Below are 22953 nucleotides of genomic sequence, written 5' to 3'. Positions count from 1 at the left end.
AAGTTAATTAAAAACAAAATCAAATAAAAATATAAAAATAATAAAATATAACAAAAAAAGTTTGGCGACTGGCTGTCCGCGAGAAGTGGCGATCTCACCTTTTCGTCGGACGCGGCGGAAGGTAAACGCTGGGTTTTGTCGGTTTTAGCCCTGAGATTTAGCGAATCTCTAAAAAGAACGCGTAGCCAGTCTGTGCCCGTTAAAGAAACACAAAAAGTGGTGATAACTGGCCATCATAGGAACAGAGAAAATTAAGGTTTAAAGTGATCGCGATCTGTTCCTGGGACGAAATATAAGTGAAAAGAGAATAAGAGATTTCTTCTGTGTGGGAAGACGATAAAAGAGTTCTTTTGTGTGGAAAGAACCTAGAACGTCCAGGGCTAAAATAGGAGCTGAAAAGCGGGGATCCTTTTATGTGTACTTCTCTGTTTGTTTGTTAGCTCCGCCGCCGAGCGGAGTGTGTGTGTGTCAGCTGTGTGTGTGAGAGCTGCAGACATTTTTGCTCTCATGTGTTGCTTCTTTGCTTGTTTAATGTTGTGATGTGTTCTGGTGTTTGTGAACTGTAATTTAAACATGAAACAACAGATCGTGTTTGGGTTATCAATTGTGTGTCGTCCCGCCGCCGTGCGGACAGTAAAAGGGGTTTGACTTTGTCTGTGGTGTTGTCTCGTCGCCGTACGAGCAGGTGCCGCCGTGCCCACTAAACAAAACATAAGGTGATTTCTGAATTTGCAAAATGGATAGTGACTCCAGGGATGAGGGTTACGACTCAAAGTGGGGCACAGGCCCTTGGGTGACTCTCGGGGAACAAATAGACGGACTAATGACTTATCTGGCGGAACATGATGAATTTCAAAATAAAAGGGGAAGAACAAAAATAAAAACAGAGACACAGAGGCTCTCCGCCGTGTGTGTGAGTAATAAATTATAACAAAAAAAAAAGGCAGGGAGGAGAGAAGAGGTGATTCTTGCTCCAGGCATGGCAGACGAGGTCGACAGGAAGAAATTTGATTTAAAAGGGGGTATAGGACCTTTGTTTATGGTTGGTGAGCAAATAGAGGGAATAACTAGCATAACTAGAAGAAAATCTACAATCACTAAAATTTCAGCAAAAGATCTAACAAAATTTATGCTACTAAATTTCACCAACTTAAAATTATCAGAGTCTAAGCTAATAATGATTTGTAAAACTTTCTCTCCTTTATTAAAAAAGAAAAGAAGGAATATTCCGGTAATACATGCTAGTTTGAAATTAAATTGAACAGTTTTAAGGGCTGAAAATAATTGAGACTGAAGTGTTTATATACCATAAAGTATTTGTTGCATTTAAACTGAACAGTTAATTTAGAATTTCATTCTATAAATGAATTTACATTTTATTACAATGGGTGAAGTGCTCTAGCAGCAGGTAGTTCAGTTACTGCTGGATTCTAACATATGTCTGACATAGTTTTAATAACAATAAATAAATACATGAATGAATAAATAATAAATAAAAATGTAGCATTACCTAAAAACAGGAACCTGACAACTAAAGATAATATTAACATATTAAATATGTTAACTAATATTGGAAATTTCATGAAGCTTCAATAAAATTGATAATTTGAGCATAGGACAACAAGAAAAGCAGACTGAAAATTTGTGACTAACTGAAAATCAGATAAATATTTATGTTTCTGTTTGTGCCGCTTTGGTTGATGAAAATTATTGTGATTATGAGAACAAACAAACTGTACTCAAGCACTGAGTAACTGATGAAGTTATTAATTATTTAATAAATAATAATTATAAAAAGATGTCTACTGCTATAAAATAAAAGATTAAAGGAAACTTTGATTTAAATAACTGGTTACTTCAAACTGATGATTGTGAATATAAATAACATTTTCTAGACTAAAGTTTAAACTAGGTTTGACTGATTGATTGATGATTATTAAATTCATAAAGACATATTGAATTAGAGGATTTTAGATTTGGTTTAATTTTAGGACGGTAATTTTTGTTTAAAAAGTGTAAAAACCCAAGAAAAAAAATGTTCTGCAGAGGAGCGAACTTTGGGTTGTGTCATCTGTCAGGAATCAGACAGAAGTGTTCCACCTTGATGAATTTGACAACATCTACATGTAAGATTTCTGATTAATTGCCTCTTTGCTAACAAGTCTCCTACAAACAATGTCACTACCAGGTAAAACTAATAATTTTTAAGCGTGCCATGCACACCACAGGACAGGATGAAGCTCTATAAGGGACATAGGTCAGCTGATCAAATGTTAAATAACAAAAGCAGCAACAGGACAACATAAAACTGGAATCCTCTTAAATTAAGATAAAAAAGAGCAAACAATAGATAAAATTGTTCTAGCTGACATGCAGGCAAATGCTCCAATAGCAAGATCACAAATGAGAATAATTAAAAAAGGCAACACTGAATGATAATAAAATTTTTCAATTAAAAACAAAAACAGAAAGAGGCAGGAGTTTTCACTAAAAGAGGCTGAAGACAAAACAGGCAGATTGCAGAGACAGAACTCAGGCAAAAAGAAAACTATTGGGTTCCTGACAGGGACAATAACATAAAAAGAAAATTAAAAAAAGGGTCATTGCCACCAGCTCTGAACACACTAGCATAAAAATACAGACTTGACTATTTTCGTTTTGGGCAAAATCAAGAACATGACTGCTCTTAAAGGGCCAGTTGTACCAGAATGTATTGATAAAAGCCATTCACAAACTGTTAAAATATCAAGCATTTCTTAAATATCATTGAATTTCTGTGATTTTTTGTAATAGAAAGTGTTTGTGGTAGTTATTTGGAAATATTTGCACTTATTTATAACGGTAAATTTGACTTTTTATTACTCGCTGTACAGGTCATATAATGTGACATCAATTAGGTTTGAGGCAGCTGTTTAGTTCAAGTAAGGAAGTTTCACATTTTTTTATTTGCTCAGAAAAGTGCAGGGATTTGTTGATTTTGGTGAATTTCCCTGATAATTCTAAAAGAAACTGGAGCGACTGATTGATATAATTTGGCAGTAAACGGATAGAACTGCATTAATTTGATTGATAGCATAATATTTAAGCACACTTGGTGTTTAGTTTAGAATCTGGAGGGCCGCACAAACCCACAGCGGCCCGGATTTGGCCCACGGGCCTTCAGTTTGACACGTGCTCTAAGGGGATATATCCCGTAATAATTAAATATCACAGAAGGAACTTTGACAGTCAAGGGGGAACTGCTACCCCACAAAACTTCAGGAGTCCACACTGGGAATAGAACCCCGACTTGGACTGTATGAGATCAAACCCCATCCTCACCAAATCCCATGTTTGGTCCCAGCTAAATGACATTATATCTAGAAACCTGGCTCAGACAAACTACAGTTAATCTTAAAGGTCCATACACAAACTTAATTGAAATGCTTAAAGAAGCAGTTTTAAAAGGCGTCCCTGAATATGTTATGCAGTCTATAAAACACACTCAAGATCTTGCAGGGTGTGAACATGTGAGATGGAAAAGATACCTGCTTCATCACCTCTTAAAGGCGCAGGACGAATAAAATAATAATAAAAAAAAACAGTTTTAAGGGCTTAGACACTCAGACGCTGAAACTCCAATTGCAGGAAGCAAAACAAAATTACATTAATTAAATAAAAAGTAAACAAGAACATGTGTTGGTTGCAGCAGCATCTTCTCAAAATAAATCTACACAGGGTAAAATTCCAAATTACTGGCAAAACTCTAATCATACTGGGGGGGGAACTGGTTCCTCCTCCTGCTTTTTCTTTTTTATATCCTCAAACAGATACAGAGCGTTTCCTCGTGGACGGGGATGGCGTTTGGCTGGATGTGGATGGGAGCCATGGGGCAAGGTCACGGAGCACGAGGCCAAGGGCCAAAGGACCGTGACACGTGCTACCAGTGCTGACATTTTGGACACTGGGTCAAACACTGTGTGAACATACCAAAGACTGCCAGGTATGATGCCCAACAATCCTTATGTGATTCCTGGACATTGCTTTCAGGGGAATACTGAGGCCACACAGAACATCTACTGAAACACTGCTGAGGACCCCGGAGACAATGTGGGTACAGCAGACCCCATGTTGTCTGCAACAGTGGAAGGAAAGCACACAGACTTCCTGGTTGACACTGGAGCCACACATTCCACTCTGAACTCTGCTTCACCTTTTCTCTGACATCAAGAACTGTGTCTTTAACAGGGTTCTCAGGGACTGAACAGTCTGCTATTCACGATGCCTCTGACCTTCACCTTGGGTAATCAGAATATGAAACATTCTTTTGTAAGTTTTCCTACGACTCCCATGAATTTGCTTGGGCGACACTTGCTGATAAAGATGGGAGCAACAATCATGTGCTCGGCTGATGGACTAATTGTTGCATTTCCTGATGGCACCTCCCTTCGTTGTGGAAATTTCCAAACAGAAGGACAGTATCTGATCCAGCCAGTGGTGTCTGAGTTTGCTGACATCTATTGGGGACTTTTAGCAAATTTACCCTACAGCAGCCTAATGTCAACGTTCTTGGCCTGGAAGCCCTGGCTCCTGTGTCTGCGCTTCTGTGTTCCTCCTCCGGATCCACCATGCGCGGCCCTGTTCTGCGACAGAGACGTATCTGAATGGTACCAGGAACCTTTCCTTTCCACTTTGGAGGAAACAACCTGGCAGGTAAAAGTCTCGGACATTTATGTAGCTCCTGTTGGTGTAGCTGCTGCTGTCTCTCTCACAGAAAAACAATCAGAATGGTATTAAATGTCTCACATTTCTCTCTGTTTGCACCCTGAGCACCAAGTGAAAAAATTGGGCGTGATGATGAAACGTTCCCTGGCAGCCACAGATTCGATTGCCACAGCAGCACTAGGTTTGTTTTCCTCCCATACTCTTTACACATGTAATATCTGTCATTCAGGGTCTGATCACATAATAAGTCTTAAAGGAAAATGTACTGCAATTTTCCATAAATCAGTGACCTTAGACATTCTGATGAGGCTCCTTGGTTTGTAAAAGTAACAATCTTCAAACATATTTGTCAGCATATCTACATTTCTTAATTAAATGGTTTTCTTTATATTGTTTGGTAAGATATTCCGATTTAATCTGTCATATTTCCATTAACTGTAAGCATAAAATTATTGTCATTACTAGACTTAAAGACTTTAGTTATGTGTTTCACTTTTTGAACTGATTTACTAAAATAAATTAACATTTAATATGCAATGCATAAAAATATTTTTAACGTTGAATGTTCCCTCATAATGGAATCGATTTTAGTTTAACCAGGTTTTGCAAGATATTTTGCAGGACTGCCCACTAGACCTTTTGCTTGCTGCACCAGTAACAGAGACCTGCGTTAAAGCCACCTCTCTGGTTTTGCAGTGCCTGCGTCAAACAGATTTTAAGGTCAGTAAAAGCAGATTGCTCGAAAACAGGCTAAGTTTCTGGGTAGAATAATTTCAGCAGGAACGACTGGCATGTCCCCATGGAACAAGCTTTTGTCTCTCTCAAACAACACATGGCGTCGGCTGCAGAGCTGTCCATCCCTGAATACACTTTACAGTTCTTTGAGGATATTTCTGGAACAAAACTGACTGTTTTGTTTCAGAAAAAGGGGGAGGAAAAGGGCATCACCCTTGTACACAACAGGCAGCTGGGATACCTGCTGCCTGATACAAAAACTGAACACATAGTCATGGGACATTCACTGAGTTTCACCATGACAGCGTTGAGGCAACAAACACTTTCCAAAGTCCTGAAAGCTCCAAACATTTCATTCACACACCAAGACATAAATATGGCAGACTGTTTTTCAGAAGGAGAACCACATGTGTGTGCAGACCTGGTGGCAAAGACAGACAAGGTAACACCAGGACTTCAGCAGCTCCTCTGCTGGGACCAGAGGTGAGACAGTTCTTTACAGATGGTTGTTGTTTCAGAAACAACACACAAGGGTTAAGAGCCTGGAAGAGGTGGTGAGATGTCAAAAGGGGGCGTCACCTGAAGAGAAAAACGTGAAACAAATGGGTGCTGGAGGGGCCCAGATGGCAGGTTAATTCTGCCTCCTGGGAAAATAGGAGAGCTGCTCCAAGAAGCTCACAGGGTTGGATATGTTGGGACGAAGCAGATGATGCACAATCTTAAAGAGTGGTGGCACCCCCAAATGATCCACATGGTGAAACATTTTGTTAAGAATTGTTCGGTGTGCGGACAGTTCAACCCTAAGAAAACTTTGAACCCACATCAGGGACAGTTTCCTCCAGTCACATGTCCAGGGAAAGAAATTGTGTTGGATTTTACTGACATGATAAACCCGGTGCAAGACAAAAATATTTGCTGATTTGTGTTGATGCTTTCACAGGATGGCCTGAAGCCTGGCCAGCAACAGCAGAAGATAGTAAAATCATCATAAAATGTCTAATCAATCATTACCTCCCAAGGCAAAGCAGAATGAATGAATCAAAATTTAAAACAAAATTGGCTAAGGTTTGTGCACAAACAAAATTAAATTGGGTCGATACATTACACAGGAACCAACTTGTGGTTAGACTGATTAACTGCAACAGCACGATAATATCAAATGTCTAACTGTGTGACCTGCACAGCTGGACGACCCAGAATCTATACTGAACCTGCTTCTTTGATTCCATCTGACATTTGGGGTTTTAACTGCATGTTTAATATGACTAAGTTTAAACAGCCCTCTGGATGTGACACTTTAACAGCTTTATTTCCAGTAATCAACAGCGGAGCCCGGATGGTGCCGCTATTCCAGTTAAAGATAACTATGTCTATTTCAATTTTACAACAGGTAACCGCAGTGTGGGCCGGATCCCTGAAAGTTGGTGTAACATCACATTCCCACAGCACTTAATAGGCTAGAGATGGGATATTTTATCTATGCAGGGGTAATAAACTAATTGAGAGAATATAGACTGGTGTGACAGGTGTCTGTGCTATGGTGAGACTTAGAGCCTGTGTCATCATGGTAGGTGAACAACAACCTCTGAATCACAGCATCTTTTCACAGGTCAAGTGCAGCGCAACTGTGGAGCTGCAACTTTCCAGATTTTAAATGTAAAAGTCCAATCCTTTCTCGGTGTGCCTGGATGAAAATGAGGCATCTGGACACACGTAGAAACTGGTTGACATTAACAGATACTAGACGACAAAATTTTGAATTAAGTTTGCAGATCTCATTAAAATAAATTAATCCTGTTGACTTCTTAAGATTTGGCCAGTATCATTACATTGTGTTAAGACTGAATTTTTATCTAAAACATTGATTGCCAAGTTTAAAATGTGTTTTCATTTTGTTCACTAAACATATTTCTTTTCAGATGATAAGTTTGTATCCCTTTATGACCACTAACTACTTTCATATTTTGAACTTAAAGATTTCACCTCTCGAGTACTAAAAGGGATCTTAACAATACTTTGTTTAGGATTTTATTTGTCAGTATTATATCTAACATTTAATCATTTATCCTATTTTCATTAAGTTTTGACTTATTGAAGCTTGCATATTGACTAACATTTTATTCATTTTGCATTATTCAATTTATAGTTTACCGGCATTCACAGTATTAACCTCACATTGTATTCTATTTACATTTTATTGTTTGTTCACGTTTCACTAATTAAAAAAAAAAATTAATAATAATAATATAAGAAACGGATTTCAAATGCCGGCTTCACTTTCTAACATTTATTTTTAAATTTACTCTTTTAACTCATTAATTTCACTTTATTCATTCAAATTGCACATTTGAATGCAAGTGTGCAATTCAAACCGGTTCGACATTGATAGGGTTTGCTAGAAGACATTGCCTTGATTAAACTTTGTAGATCGCATTACAACTCAATACTACTGAATTCTAATGAATCTTCTAGAATAATTACATTGTACTTCTACTGAATTTTTGAAAATAACATTGATTTGCATATTTCAAATGTGCTTGTCTCTTATTCTGTGCATTGCACATGGTTTTCATCTAAAAAAAGGGATCTGAAAATTTCTTTGTTTACGTTTAAAATTTTTAAGCATCATCTAACAATTATTCATTTTAAGGTTTATCTTCTTGACTTTTGGTTTAATAAATCAAAATTTTCACTAATGTTTATTCATTTCTCATTTTAAATGTATTTTTAAATAAAATCTAATGTTTTATTATTTTCTTCATTTTGCATTTCTTTTCAGGTATTAAATAACATTTTATTCATTTTACATTTCAGTTACCATTTATCCATAAATTTTTTAAATAATATTTATTTATTTTTTGTTGAATGTTCTTTGTTAGCCTGTAAGAGGAACACTGTGGTTTCTTCCCGCCGCCCAGGGCCAGGGGGCGCTCTGTTCGATTTTTACCCCATAAGAATGAAATGAAATGACAACAACAAACATCGTAATGGGCCCGGGGAGTTTTCCGAACAGTGGGCAGTGTTTCCTCAGGATGTGTGATGCTCCCCAAGCTGTTTGATGTTCTATTTGTGGTCTCTTAGAGACCAAAAGGGGGAGTTGTTGAGACGCTTATCCAGGGTTGCACGTGTACTCATGCACATACAGCTGTATTTCACACATAGTATGTTTCATTTATGCACAGAGAGCTTTTGGAGGAATGGAACTTGACCTTGCATGTTTCACTTTCAAACAAAAGGCTTTCAGTAGAAGTGAAACTTAAGCTGACACCATGATATCATGGCATTCCTTAGCTGACGTAGTTCATCAGACGACCAATAAGGCGTGTCTTAGATATAAAGAATGGATCGTCCGTTTTTGATCAGATGCTGTTTAGTCCCGGTGTATTCACGTCACAACAAATTAGCCTGTGAGGGTAAGCGTCTCTTTCTTTTTAGCGCTAAAAAGAATAAAATAAGTAAAGTCTGATTATTTGTGTCGGCTGATTTTCTGCACGTGTGATCACATGCTTCCGATTCATCGATAATACATATAGATCAACAGTAGGATTTTTTTTCTGGTAATATTATAATTTTCTTCCATGTTGTTGCGACTTTGTTCAGGTACTTCACCACTTTATTCTTGTACTGTTACGACTTTATTCGCCTAATTTGGCAAGTTACTTTACTCTTGTAATATTCCAATTTATTGGCACATAATTACAGATTTATTCTCAATATCTTATAAATTTATTCTTTTAATATAACTCATTTTAATCATAATTTTTTTTTCTAAAAAAATCTAAAAAGCAAATTAAAGCATAATAAAAATCTCAGACAACTTCTTGAATAAATTATTGGGGATACAATGATACAAATATTCAGGATGATATTGATATGCTATATTAGTAATGATGTTATGTTCGATAACCGATATTTACCTACACTATTTATATTTCACTACCGTTTTGACACTTGGAAAAAGTGTCAGAGATGCAGATGTTGGTGCTGATATATCGTGCATCCCTATAAATTATGACCCACATGCAGGACACTCTAATAAAGAAGGCGAGGTGAGAAGAAGCCAACCTGTTCGTTGATGGAGCTGTAGTCGTTGGTGGTGGACACGTCATCATCCTCCGAGTCGAACAGTCCCTCCTGGTTGTCCAGCAGCTCAGCCAGGACTCTGCTAACCGACTCCTGGTCCTGAATGTCCTCCCTCTCAGCGGACAGACTGAAAACAGACGACAAGACAAGACATTTCAGTCAGGTTTCCTAATTCTGGCCGCTGGTTAGCATGTCAGAGGCTTCTTACTGAAAGATGTCGGGTCCAAAGACGGCGGCCAGCGCCCCGACGGTCCAGCTGTCCGGCTGGAGGGAAGCCACGCTGGCCAGGAAGCGGCACAGGAAGCGGAGCAGCCCGTAGTTCACATGGGGCAGCTGCTGCAGCAGGTACTTCAGGTTTCTGCACAGCTCCTCCTCATTGCTGTAATCTGCATTCAATAGACCAGAGATCCCTGCAAATGTTCACTGTGCAACAGAAACTAGCAGGAGTTCTGGAAAAAAGTATTCACACACAGATTTATGACCCAAAACAGCCCGCAGGCAATGATCTGCATGACGACAAAATGAACTAAAAAAGGATTAGAGGAGATTATCTCTGCCAGAAACAGCAGCAAAAAGGACACTGCACAGAGGTAAACCATAAATGGAAACAGAGCAAATCTGAAAATGGAGGATTTGATCCTTTAAATCTAAACAAATGAACCTTAATGAGCATTAAAGATGCATTAAACCATTCAGAAAAATCACATGGTTAAGTTTCAGTTTTATCATAATTCATCACAAATGGAAACTTTAACATTTTGGTTGAGGACAGTCACTGAACGTATCGTTGGCTCAATCCAGGCTTATTCTTAAACCGTACATCAGAAAAGTGTAACATATTTATTTATATTAGTTAATAGGACCTATTTTCTTAGACAATGTTATAATTATTTTAATGTATAATTGTAATGATTTTGTTTGCTGAAGTCAGTAGGAAATTGCATATTGGGCCCTCTTAGCTACTGTCAATGTTCCTTCTGTTGGACTCATACCAGATAAGGAAAGACCTTTATTTTTATAATAATCACATCTTCTATGAGATTAACTAATGGTTTATCAGACTGGTTTGTGGGAAACTCAACTTTATTATCCTCTATCCTTTCCTAATGCTTGATTCTTATACATGGGCAAAAGCATTAATTTAGCAGCAGCAATCTAGCAAAATGTGCTCAAACTGTTTTTATCTCTATTTCTTGATATTCTTGTTAAATCATATATTACATTTATAATTGCAATGACATACAAAAAGAACAGAAATAAAAATACCCTCCCCAGAAGTATTTATATTAGCACATGTGCAAATTAGCTGATGGGACGGATCGTGCTGTGACAAGGGTCAACAATTTTTCACTTTAGGTTAGGTAACCGAGAGGCAAACTATCTGATCGGACGCTGCGTCCCTGAAGCGCACCTTGGTAGAGCTGCAGGATGTGTCCTTGCAGAGCCGTTGGTATGACAGGTTCAGGAAGCTCCTGCAGGAAGAGGCGGAGCAAACTAACCGCTGATGCCAGATCAGCCTCCTTTTCCAGCTCCACCTCCTCGCCGCTGTCGTAGCGCTGACGCAGCCAGTCTACTCGCTCCGCGTTGCCGTTAACCAGGAAGAGCCCCTCCAAGTCCAGCTGACCTGATGACGCAGACAGACAGACAGACAGACGGCAGCCGTTTACCGGGACTTCATCTGCGTGACCTTCCAAAGAGAGGCCATGTTTAAGGTTGAGGTTCATTACAAACATTAAAGTTGAGAGTTTGGACTGTCCCTTTGCAGATATACCACCTTCTCTTTGGTTCTAGACTGTAAAGCTGCTGCAGAATCAAACAAAATTACCAAAATTATTAAATATAATCCCTGTATCCAGATTCTGAGCACAGAAACTCTGAAATACATAAAAGTATGGACTTGGAAACTTGCTGGCTCTGTAAAGTTCAGGGCCAGCAGGTTATAAGGAACAGCAGAAAAAATAAATTCAGCAAAAATTGCCATTTTGGAAAATGAAAAGTATAAAGCCGTTTACTTTGGACTTTTATTTTATTTTTTACAAAATCCTAACTGGCAGATTTGCCTGTTTTCCCAGTATGAGCATAATTAATATTTTTAGAAGTGTAATTTTGTTTTGCTTAAATTTCATAGTTTTTGTTTTGGTTGTTTCATTTATTTTGGATATCTAAATTGTCTTCCAGTTCCAGTGTTAAATATTCTTTGGAAATTAAAGTTTATTGTATTATATCTTTGAGAGGGTGACTTGCATTAGGATGGCATTATCATTTTATTGATAATGGTCTTAAAATCTTAATAGGGATACTTTCTCTTAAGTTAAATATTTGATTCTTAGTTTTGCACAATGTTTGAGTTCTTCAATAAAAATGAGGGGAAATGTTCTGTTGAAGTGAAACAGTAAATGTTGACCTCCAGCTATTTTCCATACTTTTTGAGTTAATATATGTTGTTAAATTGAAAAAGTGTAACTCAGAAAGATAAAAGAAAGAAAAGTCAAATTTGGGAAATAATGAGACAGATATCTTGTAGCTCTAGAGCTGTGTCAAATTTATAAAAGTAGATACAATGCATATAGTCACTATTTTGTAACATGAGGATTATGAAACAGCTTCTTTTCTGCTGTTTGCCCCCTGGTGTCTGATCCATTAGTGAGCCTTGAACCCACTGTTCAAGCCCAGAAGACTAAAAGGAATCCCGTGGACCAGATTCCCGTTTCTGGCTCCACACGGCCGACCACATGAATCACAGCGGCTCAGACGACAATAAGGGAGCACTGTTTAAAAAATAAACTGTTTCTGTGACAGAGGTTCATTATAAGATTCATAAGTTACCCGCAACATAGAATGAAAATGTACCAAATCAAAAGGAGACTTTTCATCTTTCTTTTCCATTAACTGAAATGACAAATGTAAGTAACAGCCAGTAAAACCTGAGGTATCCCTCACAAAGCAGGAGAGATTAAAGCTGATGACTAATTAACGCTCCAGCTGAGACTCCTTACATAACTTCACACGGCTGAACAGCTACTGGGTCACCAACCTGCTCTGCACCTTAGTAGGCCTGGACACTTTGTTCCAGTCTTTACATCAACTCAACACATTTTGCAATAAACTCTGTATTCCCATTGACACTTCCTACTGGACAGACACAGTAAGGCTGTCACAAAAGGGAATAAATGATAATGACTGCATGATAAACTGAAATGAGCATGATGACTTTCATTTACATGCTTGATTTTGTTTTGTAGTTTGCTTATTCTTTAAAGAGATGTTGCACTTGAATATTGTTGAAAAGCCCCCATTTTGAAACATTAAAATGCAAAGTAGTTAGTTTGCACTTCTATTTTTTTTTAAAAAGTCAGAACTGCCAGTTTTGCCTGTTTCCCCTGCTTTAGCTGAATGATTAATATGTTTAAAACCTGATAATTTTTGTTTTTGTTTTGTTTATTTATTTTGGATATGTAAATTGTCATCCAGTTCCATTGTGAAATGTTCTCTAGAAATTAAAGATTTTTCAAGAGGTTGTACTTACATTAATATGCCAATATCATTATGTTGGTTGGAAGTGGTTTCAAAACGACAATATTATTGTTTATCGCAATACTTTCTGGGACAATTCATATTTCAAACATTTTCTCATTTTGCTCAACTTCCACAGCAGAAATGTTTTGACCCCTCATCCTGGATTTAGAGCAGAACCGCCCATCCATTGTTTTCTTTCATAAGGAGATCAAAATGTCATCTTCACAAAGAGCTTGGGACATCTTGGATAATGGACCACAGATTATTAATTAATTTTAAATTCCTGCAGGCCTCACACAGACTCTTGTCTCTCTGTACTTGTGCAGTCTTTCACTGACTTCCATCCCCAACCTTTCCACTAAACCTGATAAAGGTAAAGGTATAGTTACTTTTACAGGTACCTTTACCTTTATGAGTGATAATAGAATACAGTCATAGTCAATAAATTAGAATGTGTTCCATGAGGCTCATTTGTCAGATTAAGTACCTTTTGAAAAATTTACAACTTTTATCAGTTGTAAAAATATGTTTTAACAAAAACATATTTTTGTTAAACCCTCATTTCTGTTTTAAAAGAATAGGTTTTTGTAAAATTAGTCTAATGTAATGTTCTAACTTTAATTATGTTTTCACTAACTCTCTGTGGAAAATCATCACAATTAAATACAAAGGCTTTAAAGCAACCACTTAGTGAAAAAGCTTCTGAAATAAATGGATTTCTCAATAATATTTGAATTTTTTTGAATGGGTCTGTATACCCAACCTAAATTCACACCTTAGATCAAATATTGTTTTTATATTGTGTGGACATGACAAAATGTCCTCACAACTACAAATGTCCTCACATTGTTGGTGATTTGTCAAGTTCCCAGAATGATAGGTAAACAAATATATAGACACACACAAACATACAAAATGTGGATGTTTTGGTTTGGATCCAACGAGAAACCAAACCTATACTGGGAGAACATGCAAACCACATGACAAAGGCACCAACGAGGATTCGAACCAGGCACCATTTGTTTTTTTGCTGTTGTTTTACACATTTCAATAGCTAGAAATTAAAACAGTTTTAACTCAGGTAGTTGCAGTTAGAAGTTAGAAGAAAAACAACGTGGGCATTAAAAGGTGGCTGCAGAAAAACCTCAACCTGCTGCTCTCCTTATCGCCCAGGACTTTGATGGATCTGAAGTTAGCAGAACTGTTATGCAATAAAAAAGGAAGCCAAGGGTGGAGCTGTTATCAGAGTTCATCTTACAGTCTGGATCTCCACAACATTCCAGAGCACAGGTCACCGAGGTCAACAGGAACCTTGATCCTGAAAACATCTGAGACCTGTTGACCTGTTGTGTGTTTAATGCCAATGCTAATGCTAACAGTACCTCATATTATGTCACTGTGATTACTGAATGAATTTACAGCACTTATTTTTATGAAAAATATTTCTCATTTATTCATAGATTAACTTCTTCACTTAATTTAGTCAATTTGTTGTGTTTGAGTTTGTCATAAAGTAATTGATAAAATCCAAAACAAAACTTATTTGCAGAAACCAAGAATGCGAAAATGTTTGAACTGCCCCAACAGAAAAATAAAAAATTGTTTTAGATTTCTCCCACAAAGAGAAATAAATCATCTGCGTCTCTCACCGTGCTCCTCGATGTAGTCAACGATGTGTTTGACCAGTGCAGGAACCTCATGGCCGCTGACTGTGTGCGCGCGCGTCACTTCCTCCAAAGGAACGCCAAAAACCCGAGCGGTGCTGGCTGAGCCCTCGCCCTCGTTGCCTGGCAACGGAGACACGCTCTTCCTCATGGCCTCTTCCTCCGCCACCTCCTCCTCACCACAATTCCGCTGAAACCTTACGTCTTTCCAAAGACAAAAAAACATTTTAATGAAGGAAAAAATTAACAAGCGAGTTGTCAAAAAAAACACAAAAGCAGTTTACATTAAATGATTTTAGAATACTGGTAGGGTGAATCTGAAATAATATCGGCTCTTTACAACGTTTTAAAATCTATTTATTAACATGTAAAAATGTTACATTTTCTGATCCAAGATAATCCACAGAGACTCCAAGTAGTTAATTTGTGTCTTGCTTGTAAATTGTTAAAACAAGGAGCCTTGTTTATTATTTATAGATAAATAATCATATATGCGATTCTTCAAACAAAACTAGAAATACATAATATTACATTTATTTATCTTTAATTATTTATGATTAATAATTTCTAAAATAGATAATTAAAATGTAGAAATAATCTAAAATTGGATTTTATGATGAAATTATTTAGGTCTGTATGGCAACACATTATGAATTTATTTGAACTGTCAGTCGTTTAACATTAACCAAACTATCTGACAGTTAAATTATTTATGATAAAACATAGCACAAACAAAATATGATATGATAAAAATACCCAAATAATTATATATTTAACTAAATTTAATTACGCAATTACTTAACTGTGTAGTAAATACTAATGCAGGGATTTAAATATTAGATTGTTGAATTTATTAAATTAGCAGTGCAGACATTTGTAATGAAACAAAATTAAAACCTAAATTTTTTTTACTTTAATAGAAACTTCAGTAACCCCCCCCCCCAAACAAACACTCATAAATTGTGGAGACTGCACTGCAATTAATGATCTTAAACCTTAAAAAAATAATAATAAAGATATCTGTTTAAGAAATATATTTCCTACATTATGGTATTTTCAAACTATAAGCAAACATCAGGACATATCAATTGAAAACAAAAAGAAATTGAAAGAGGATGGAGAATTATTATTAGTGGCATTATTACAGTATTTATTTATCAGGTTGTTTACAGGAGCATTGTTGCTGATGCGTTTTTATATAAAAAGGTAAATATGAAGTTTTGAGGTCATAGTAATAAAATAATCATTCTAGTCTGTGAAGAACAGAGGACAGAACAGCGTCGTAAATAATTAAAATTGTGTGTGTGTGTGTGTACCGTGTAGCAGTGACAGTGTGTCCTATCCTCTCCTCCTCTGGCCAGTGAACCACTGGACCATCTATGGCTGCTTCAGGTTGTGGCAGAAGATGAGCCGGTAGTTCCTCATTGACAGACCGCTGATCCTCTAGCAGGATTCCCTTCTAGCTTCACTGCGAACACACATTCAAAAGAAAACTAAAAAATTCAGTCCAACAACATACTTATCACATTTAACATTTCCTGCTCTGGATTTTCACAGAGAAACAATGTTCTATGTTAACAGATTTGATGTTGGCAGCCTTGCAGGTCTGTTTCTATCCAGAAGGGAGAATTTTATTTAAATGAAATATAAAATAATCGGCCTGTCACGATAACAAATTTTGCTGAGCAATTAATTATCTAAAAAATTATGGCGATAAACGATAATATTGTTTGAAGACCTTTTTACACTGATTTAATGGAAATTACGTAATAAAGCATGCAATTTCCTACCAAAAATGGATACACTTTATTTTCAAAAGAAAATGAAACACTGGAACTGTACTGTGAACAACATGTTAATAAAGATATCCACTGTTTTTCCAATCTAGAGATGTAGAAAGTTATTATATCCTAAAACTCTAGGAATAAAAAGAGTGTCAAGGGCAGTTCAGTGTTTTCTGAGTGGTTCTTGTTTCTCCTAAAGCTTATAAACCAACCTGTGGTTCCAGGAGTTTGGAGTTCGCTCATAATGACTTCTGACTAAAACGCATTCTTCAGCCTCTTTTCCTCCTAAAAGCAGCTAAACTGGCACCTTTAAAGAGGCGTGTAAGCCTCTTTAAAAGCTAAGGAAAATCCCTCTGTTCCTGAAGAAACATTTGTTCTGGATCAAAGCTCTTACTAGCAGAACTTAAAGGTGTTTCTCAAGCCAAATCCTTCTGTTCTAAGCAAACTAAGCTGATATGAAACTCCAACACATGTTGAATAGTGCAAGTAGATTATAACTCCCACACATTGAACAGCTGTATACTCCATCGTTTCTGTGTTATATTTAAATATCCATGCGCTGAGAGGGTGTCAAACTGGAGTCAAAATGCTTGAAATATTTGCCAATAGAGCTGATTCTGGTTCTGATTCTGCTACTTTAGGAGTAAATAGCCCAAGGTTTTCCCTTTCCAAACACATTTGAGCTCCAAGAAGACCCAAGTGTTTCTGAAATTGAGGCTGAGAAACAGCACAACTCCACTCCCAAGACAAATTTTCTAAAAATTCAGAAGTGGGCGAAGCCGACAGACTGAGGGGCGTGGCCAAGAGTAGGTGAATGGAGAGGTCAGGTGGGAGTTGGGTCGGGATAATAAAGCACTACTGTCAACTTTGTCAATATGTTTAAGTGACTTTGCAGACCCTCTGAGGAATCTTTCAAGAAATCAACAAGCGACAAATCTGGCAAGTTTTAAAAAAAAATGTAAATAGTGATCAATCTACTGATTTTATTTTATTTCCTTTAGTTTTTTTTCCAAAAAAAGCGGCTAGCAGCAAAAAAGCGATTTAAAAAACTAGCAACAAATCTTAAATATTTTTTAAAAAAGCAACAAAAATAGCAAGCTTTTTCTCCAAAAAAGCAACTGAGAAGCAAATTAGCAAATTTTTCTTCAGAAAATGACCAGCGATACGTCTGTTTGTTGGACTTTAATATCAGCTTAGTTTGCTTAGAACTTTAAAAAATAAAAAAAACGACCAGCGACAAATTGTACCACTTCTGGAAAAAAAGCAACTAGTGACAAATTTGGCAACTTTTGTTTTTCAAAATTAAAAAAATTGTAACATACTTTTTATATGAAAATGTCTAGAAATAAATCTAGCTACTTTTACAAAAGTTACTAGTGACATACATGGCGACTTTGTTTCACAAAAATGACTAGCAACAAATCTAGCAACTTTTTTTTCTAAAAAAAAAAAAACCCTACAGATTAATTTTATGACTTAACCAACTGCTGACAAATCTTGGAACTTTAAATAATAAAATCAAATATTTGCACCCTTAAAGTCCATTTTATCTTCAAAACTCACTTTCTCACTCCAGATGTTTTCCATTAATAAAATGCAACCTGATTTAATCTGTGAATAAAACCTAGAGATTAGGATGAGATTATGATGATAGTAGAAGACAAATAGAGTCAAAAATATTGAAAACAAGAGCACAAAAAAATCAGAATACTGAGTTTTCCTTCAGCAAAAAGCATGGTTAACATTTTCACAGCTGAACCAACTCTAAATATCTTTACTGGTTAATTCTTTGTATGGTTTCGGGTTTGATAACAGCTCACTTCCTCCTGACATCTCAACCAAACAATTAGTTATTCGTTCTGTACTTCCATCTAAAGATAACCGCCTTCAGTCTACTTTTATCAGCCAATTAGAGAAGCTATGATCTGTTGTGACGAACAAGTAATCGTCTCTGAACTGTAACAAGCTAAAAGTCAGCCATCACACCTACCTTGATTCAGTTAGTTTCCATTAACTGCCCACTGCAGACTGGTAGAGGCAGTAAATTTAAATGAGCCAAGTCGATATCAGGTTTCAGCTCGTTTCTAAAAGCAGCACCTGCCCACATTCAGATGTGAAGCCTCAGCAGCGCTCTGCAGGGAGCGGCTTTCCACACAAAGGTCACGAGTTCAATACCTGCAAAACAGCGACTGCACACCTGACCCAAAAAGTCTGCGCATCGGTGAGGTGGTCACCTTCCTGCAAACGGCCAAATCCTTTCAGAACCAGTGAAAACAGAGTCGGAAAATCCCGCTATGGTTAATCTGAAGCAGCATTTTCCTTCAGAACAAGCTTTAGAAACTAATTTTATCCAGCTACTTAAAATGGATTAAAGCTGTTAAACTAAATATTAATGAACAGCAAAACGACAGGAAATGACATTTCCAGCAGCAGAATTACTCAACTTACTGCGCTGGTCCAAATTAAAGCCATAAACATTATTAACATTAGTTTTTTGTTTTATTTGATTATGAAGAATTTATAGGATGTACATTGGCAAGGAGCTGGTAATCATTGTGATGCTGTATGTCCAGTTGTTATTTATAATTGTCATAATTATTATTAAGGGGTCGTAGATTTTCTAGTCTTGTTATGAAAGTCAGTTTGTAATCATTTTGTTTGTCATAAAAAGTGTTTGCTGGTTCTTTAACGCAGGGTTATTAATACTATAACATGGTTTCAATTAGAAATGTTTTGAGTCAGTAAGTGATATTAAGTTGAGATAAGTGTTCACTTCTTTTTACTTTTCAAACAGAAACGTAATCTAATTATTTTGTTCTTGGTTACTTGTGTTCTTGCTTTTTAAAAAGCCTGTTTGAAATAAACAAATACATTAAATTAAAGTATTAATGAATCTGAATAATAAGTCAGGTGAAACACAGGAGCACCGTCAGGGTGAGAGTGACGGAGGTATTTCTGCTGCGTGTCAGGCATCCTTACACTTCCCTGTTTTCAGCAGAGCAAGGTTGACTTTTCACACACAAACCACCGCACACCCTGAATCACATGACCAGGAAGGCATGCCGATCCGAGTCTCTGCCGCCGACACGCAGCATGTGACGGAGAGCTGCCGTGTCACAGGAGGAGCGAAAACATCGCCATGTCAGCGGCAGCCTCCTTCAACCGTCAGGGAGCCGAAAGGATCCAGTTTGGCTCAACAAAACTACAATCATGTCACAAATATGAATGCTTTGCAACACGTCAGATTGACATCAGTCTGCAGTAAGCTACACAACAGGAAGTCCATCGTTAATCAGCTTAAGCTCAACCTGCGCTCACTCGGTTTATCAGTCCGCGGTGACCCAAACATTGAGCAATGAGGACTCAAACTGTCAATTTTCTGTTGCCACAACAAAACAAAGAGAGGAAATGCAACACCTGTTCAGCGTTCACACTGGTTGGAGCGATTCCCCTCGTTAAATCACAGCAGCCCGCCGTCTGGACTTTACACCCAACAGGGTGATAAAAGTATTCAATCCTTCACATTTATTCTGCTTTTACTTTTCCTATCACAATAAATTGTCCCATAAGTTATTGCGATAAACGATAACATTGTTGCTTTGAGGTAACGGCATAATAATGCAAGAACATATTGATCAATAAACTTTAAATTCTAATCAACATTTAACTCTGGAACTGGAAGACATTTTAAATATCCAAAATACATAAACAACAGAAACAACAAATAAAATTAATTATCATGTCTGTATAAACAGACCAGGCTTTCCCCCAGTGTATTATAATACTGGCGGGCCACCAGGCTTTACGTGTTCCCCACCAGGCTTAGCATTGCTTATTTATTTAATTATTTTTTAATGTTTGCATCTTTAAGACTTCATAGTTGGTGTTCAGATATCAAACTTCCAATAATACATAATTATCAAGTGATATTTTCACATTCCCTGTCAACTTTAAACATTTTTAACTCAAAAATGTTTAAAGTTAGCTCGGCCGAGCTAAGCAAGTTTTCTGAGGGAAACCTTGCAGTCCTTCAAAATAAACAGCTGGTTGAGGCCAAAGCACCAGACTGAAGACTTGTTGAGTCCAGTTTTTGGTAGAAAAAACAAAAAATCATGAAGAAGGAAATGATGCTAACTAGGTAATTAAATCAGCTGTTGGCTTCAATGTTGTTTTTTATACTCAACAAATAAACATAAATAGTTTCCACAGAAGCTGATGTTTTTTGTCCAATTATTAGACAGAAATATAAGTAGAGTATTTGGTTACTAAATTAATCGTTAGCTGCAGCTCCACCAAAACTTTTGATGATCCTGAAGACTTCTGGGAAAAAGATGCTAAAGACTCATCACCAGATATGGTTCACCAGGTCGCAGCGTAGGGGTAATTACTTTCTTAATTGGTGAACTTCCTTATTGGTACAGTAGAACAGAAGAGGACCTAACGCTAAAATAACTTTTTCTCCAGTGAACTAACAACGTGACCCATTTAATGCTGCGTCATTTTCTGACAAACCAGATAAAGAAGTGTTAGGATGCATTTAAGTTTTTATCAGAGAGTCAGACTGATGCAGCAAAGACAATAACCTTTATTACTTTATTAAAGTAAATCGGAGCTAACAAAATGTTAGTTTATGTCAAAGTAAAATCAGGTTACCAGTGGATACCAGGATCAGATGTTTAGTCTGTATGACTGTGGTTCTACTTTAAACAGAAAGAATGCAGCAAACCTTATTAGTTGGGCTGCAAAAAAATAAGAAAAGCAATTTTATGCAAAGACTGGAGGAGAAACGAGCGGCAGGACAAACAGACATGTCAGGAAGATGAGGAGAGGCCGGTAAGAAGACGGCAGCAGGAAGAAAAATACGTCTGAGGTTGGCTGCTCTAACCTACTTTACCGTCTCCTGCCGGCCCGTCTGATGAATTAATAACCGGCTGCTGCTTCCAGTGCTTTGCTCTTGCACAAATATGCATCATATTTCCCTCATTCATTTTAAAGATGAAGAGAACGTGTAGCAAAGTTCATCTTTCTTGTCAAATGTTTGTCCTGCATAAACCAAGCAGCTAATTAAAGGAAGTCCTGCAGGATAAAAAAAAAACAGGGTCCAACATCCTGCAGACCTTCATAAGTAGTTAAAAACCATTCCACTGAATTTCATAATAAATGACACTGGAAGTACCAGTAATACTTTATTAGAGTTGAGGATGTGCAAAGCTTTTCCCAGAATTTTACACAAATATCAATGAGTGAAAGCAGAAAATGTATCCATCTTCCTTTTGTTTTAAGGTTTCCAATAAGAAGACAAGTTTTATTTAGCTAGGCTGCGCATAAAACAGGTCTTTGGATTGTGAGGTTTGCAGACCTCTACTCTAGATCTACATCATGTTGCTGAATTTATTAATCTCAGAGAAATATTTAATATTTAATACAGAGAAGAAGAAAAACATCTGAATGTCACATTTCTAGACCTTCCTGTTAGAAACATTTGTTGAAACATTTTTAGTCGCTTTGGTCAAGCCAGTAAAATGCTGAAGCATTCTGTGCAAAAAGAGCCTGAAACGCCCACAGCTGAAACATAAACGCAGCTCTATGTTCACTCTGTGGGAGTGGAGGAAAACCAGCTCTCTGTTTGCAGCATTTGCATCAACTTTGGTTTGATGTCACTGAGAGGAAAGAAGGCCTGCAAAGTTCAGGTTTGGGCTGCAGCGCTTTAACTTTACAGACGGACATAAAAACTAAAACATTCACAAAAACCTTATTTTCTCTGTCACATCTTAAAATATCTTCACACTATTTGAAGAGGAACTAGATTTTAATTTCCTCTTACAAACATCAGCTCATAGCTGATTGATTTGAAGATAAAATATTTTTAGGTATGAGGCAGTTTATGCATCATTAGCTTCAATCAAAGCAGAAAATAAACTTAGACTGTAATGATAAAATTAGGACCAGGGCTTTAGTGCGTTCATTTTTATTTATTAGATTTTAACATGTTAACCAGTAAAAAACACAGAAAAGCAATTAATTGCATTTATTTTTTAAATACAAACCTTCTGGTCAGGAACCTTTGCATTGCGTTTCTGGTACGCACATAAATCTGACGCACATCTACTAACAGCAGTGATGGAGGAAAGAGCTGCTTCCTTTTTCCAACGGGGTTAATTCTGCTTCCAAACAGACCTGACTGATGCAGCGACAAACTAGTGTGGTGCTCAGGTTGTGCTGAAAGGAGTTAGTCTATCGGCTACACCACTGGTCCCCAAGCCCCGGACCGGTCCGTGGACCAACTGGTACCAGGCCATGCAAGAAATAATTAAATATTTCCCTTTGATGTATATTCGAGTCTGGAGGATCTTTTATTTTGAAAATTAGATTCTTTGTAAAGTTTCTTTATGAAGGGAAAAGGCCCAGAGAAGAGACAGGAGGATGGATTTATCCCAGTAGGTGATTCCCACAGTCCAAGCTCTGCA

General features: G+C 37.0%; 1 protein-coding gene and 1 long non-coding RNA gene across 7 annotated transcripts in view; one reads left to right on the top strand and one right to left on the bottom strand.

The window, feature by feature from the left end:
• Positions 1-22953, bottom strand: part of fam13b (family with sequence similarity 13 member B) — a 60049-nt gene that overhangs the window by 29661 nt on the left and 7435 nt on the right. For 5 of the 6 annotated variants that reach the window (XM_044126730.1, XM_044126734.1, XM_044126735.1 and 2 more), the window contains exons 2-6: positions 16019-16170; positions 14688-14906; positions 10934-11146; positions 9731-9908; positions 9505-9649 (exon numbers count right to left, since the gene is read on the bottom strand). In XM_044126730.1, coding sequence (XP_043982665.1) covers positions 9505-9649; positions 9731-9908; positions 10934-11146; positions 14688-14853 — 702 coding nt within the window. In that variant the 5' untranslated portion in view covers positions 14854-14906; positions 16019-16170. Of the gene's footprint in view, positions 1-9504; positions 9650-9730; positions 9909-10933; positions 11147-14687; positions 14907-16018; positions 16171-18476; positions 18495-22953 lie in introns of those variants that run through there. The other variant, XM_044126733.1, reaches the window with a different exon arrangement.
• Positions 3630-8115, top strand: LOC122836831. The gene is made up of 2 exons (XR_006371622.1): positions 3630-4308; positions 4530-8115. It is a non-coding gene; the product is annotated as an uncharacterized LOC122836831 (long non-coding RNA).

Source organism: Gambusia affinis, linkage group LG09 (assembly GCF_019740435.1).
Source record: "Gambusia affinis linkage group LG09, SWU_Gaff_1.0, whole genome shotgun sequence".
NCBI lineage: Eukaryota > Metazoa > Chordata > Actinopteri > Cyprinodontiformes > Poeciliidae > Gambusia > Gambusia affinis.
Note: the sequence above shows the minus strand (reverse complement) of the source record. Positions and strands in the feature narration are given on the sequence as shown.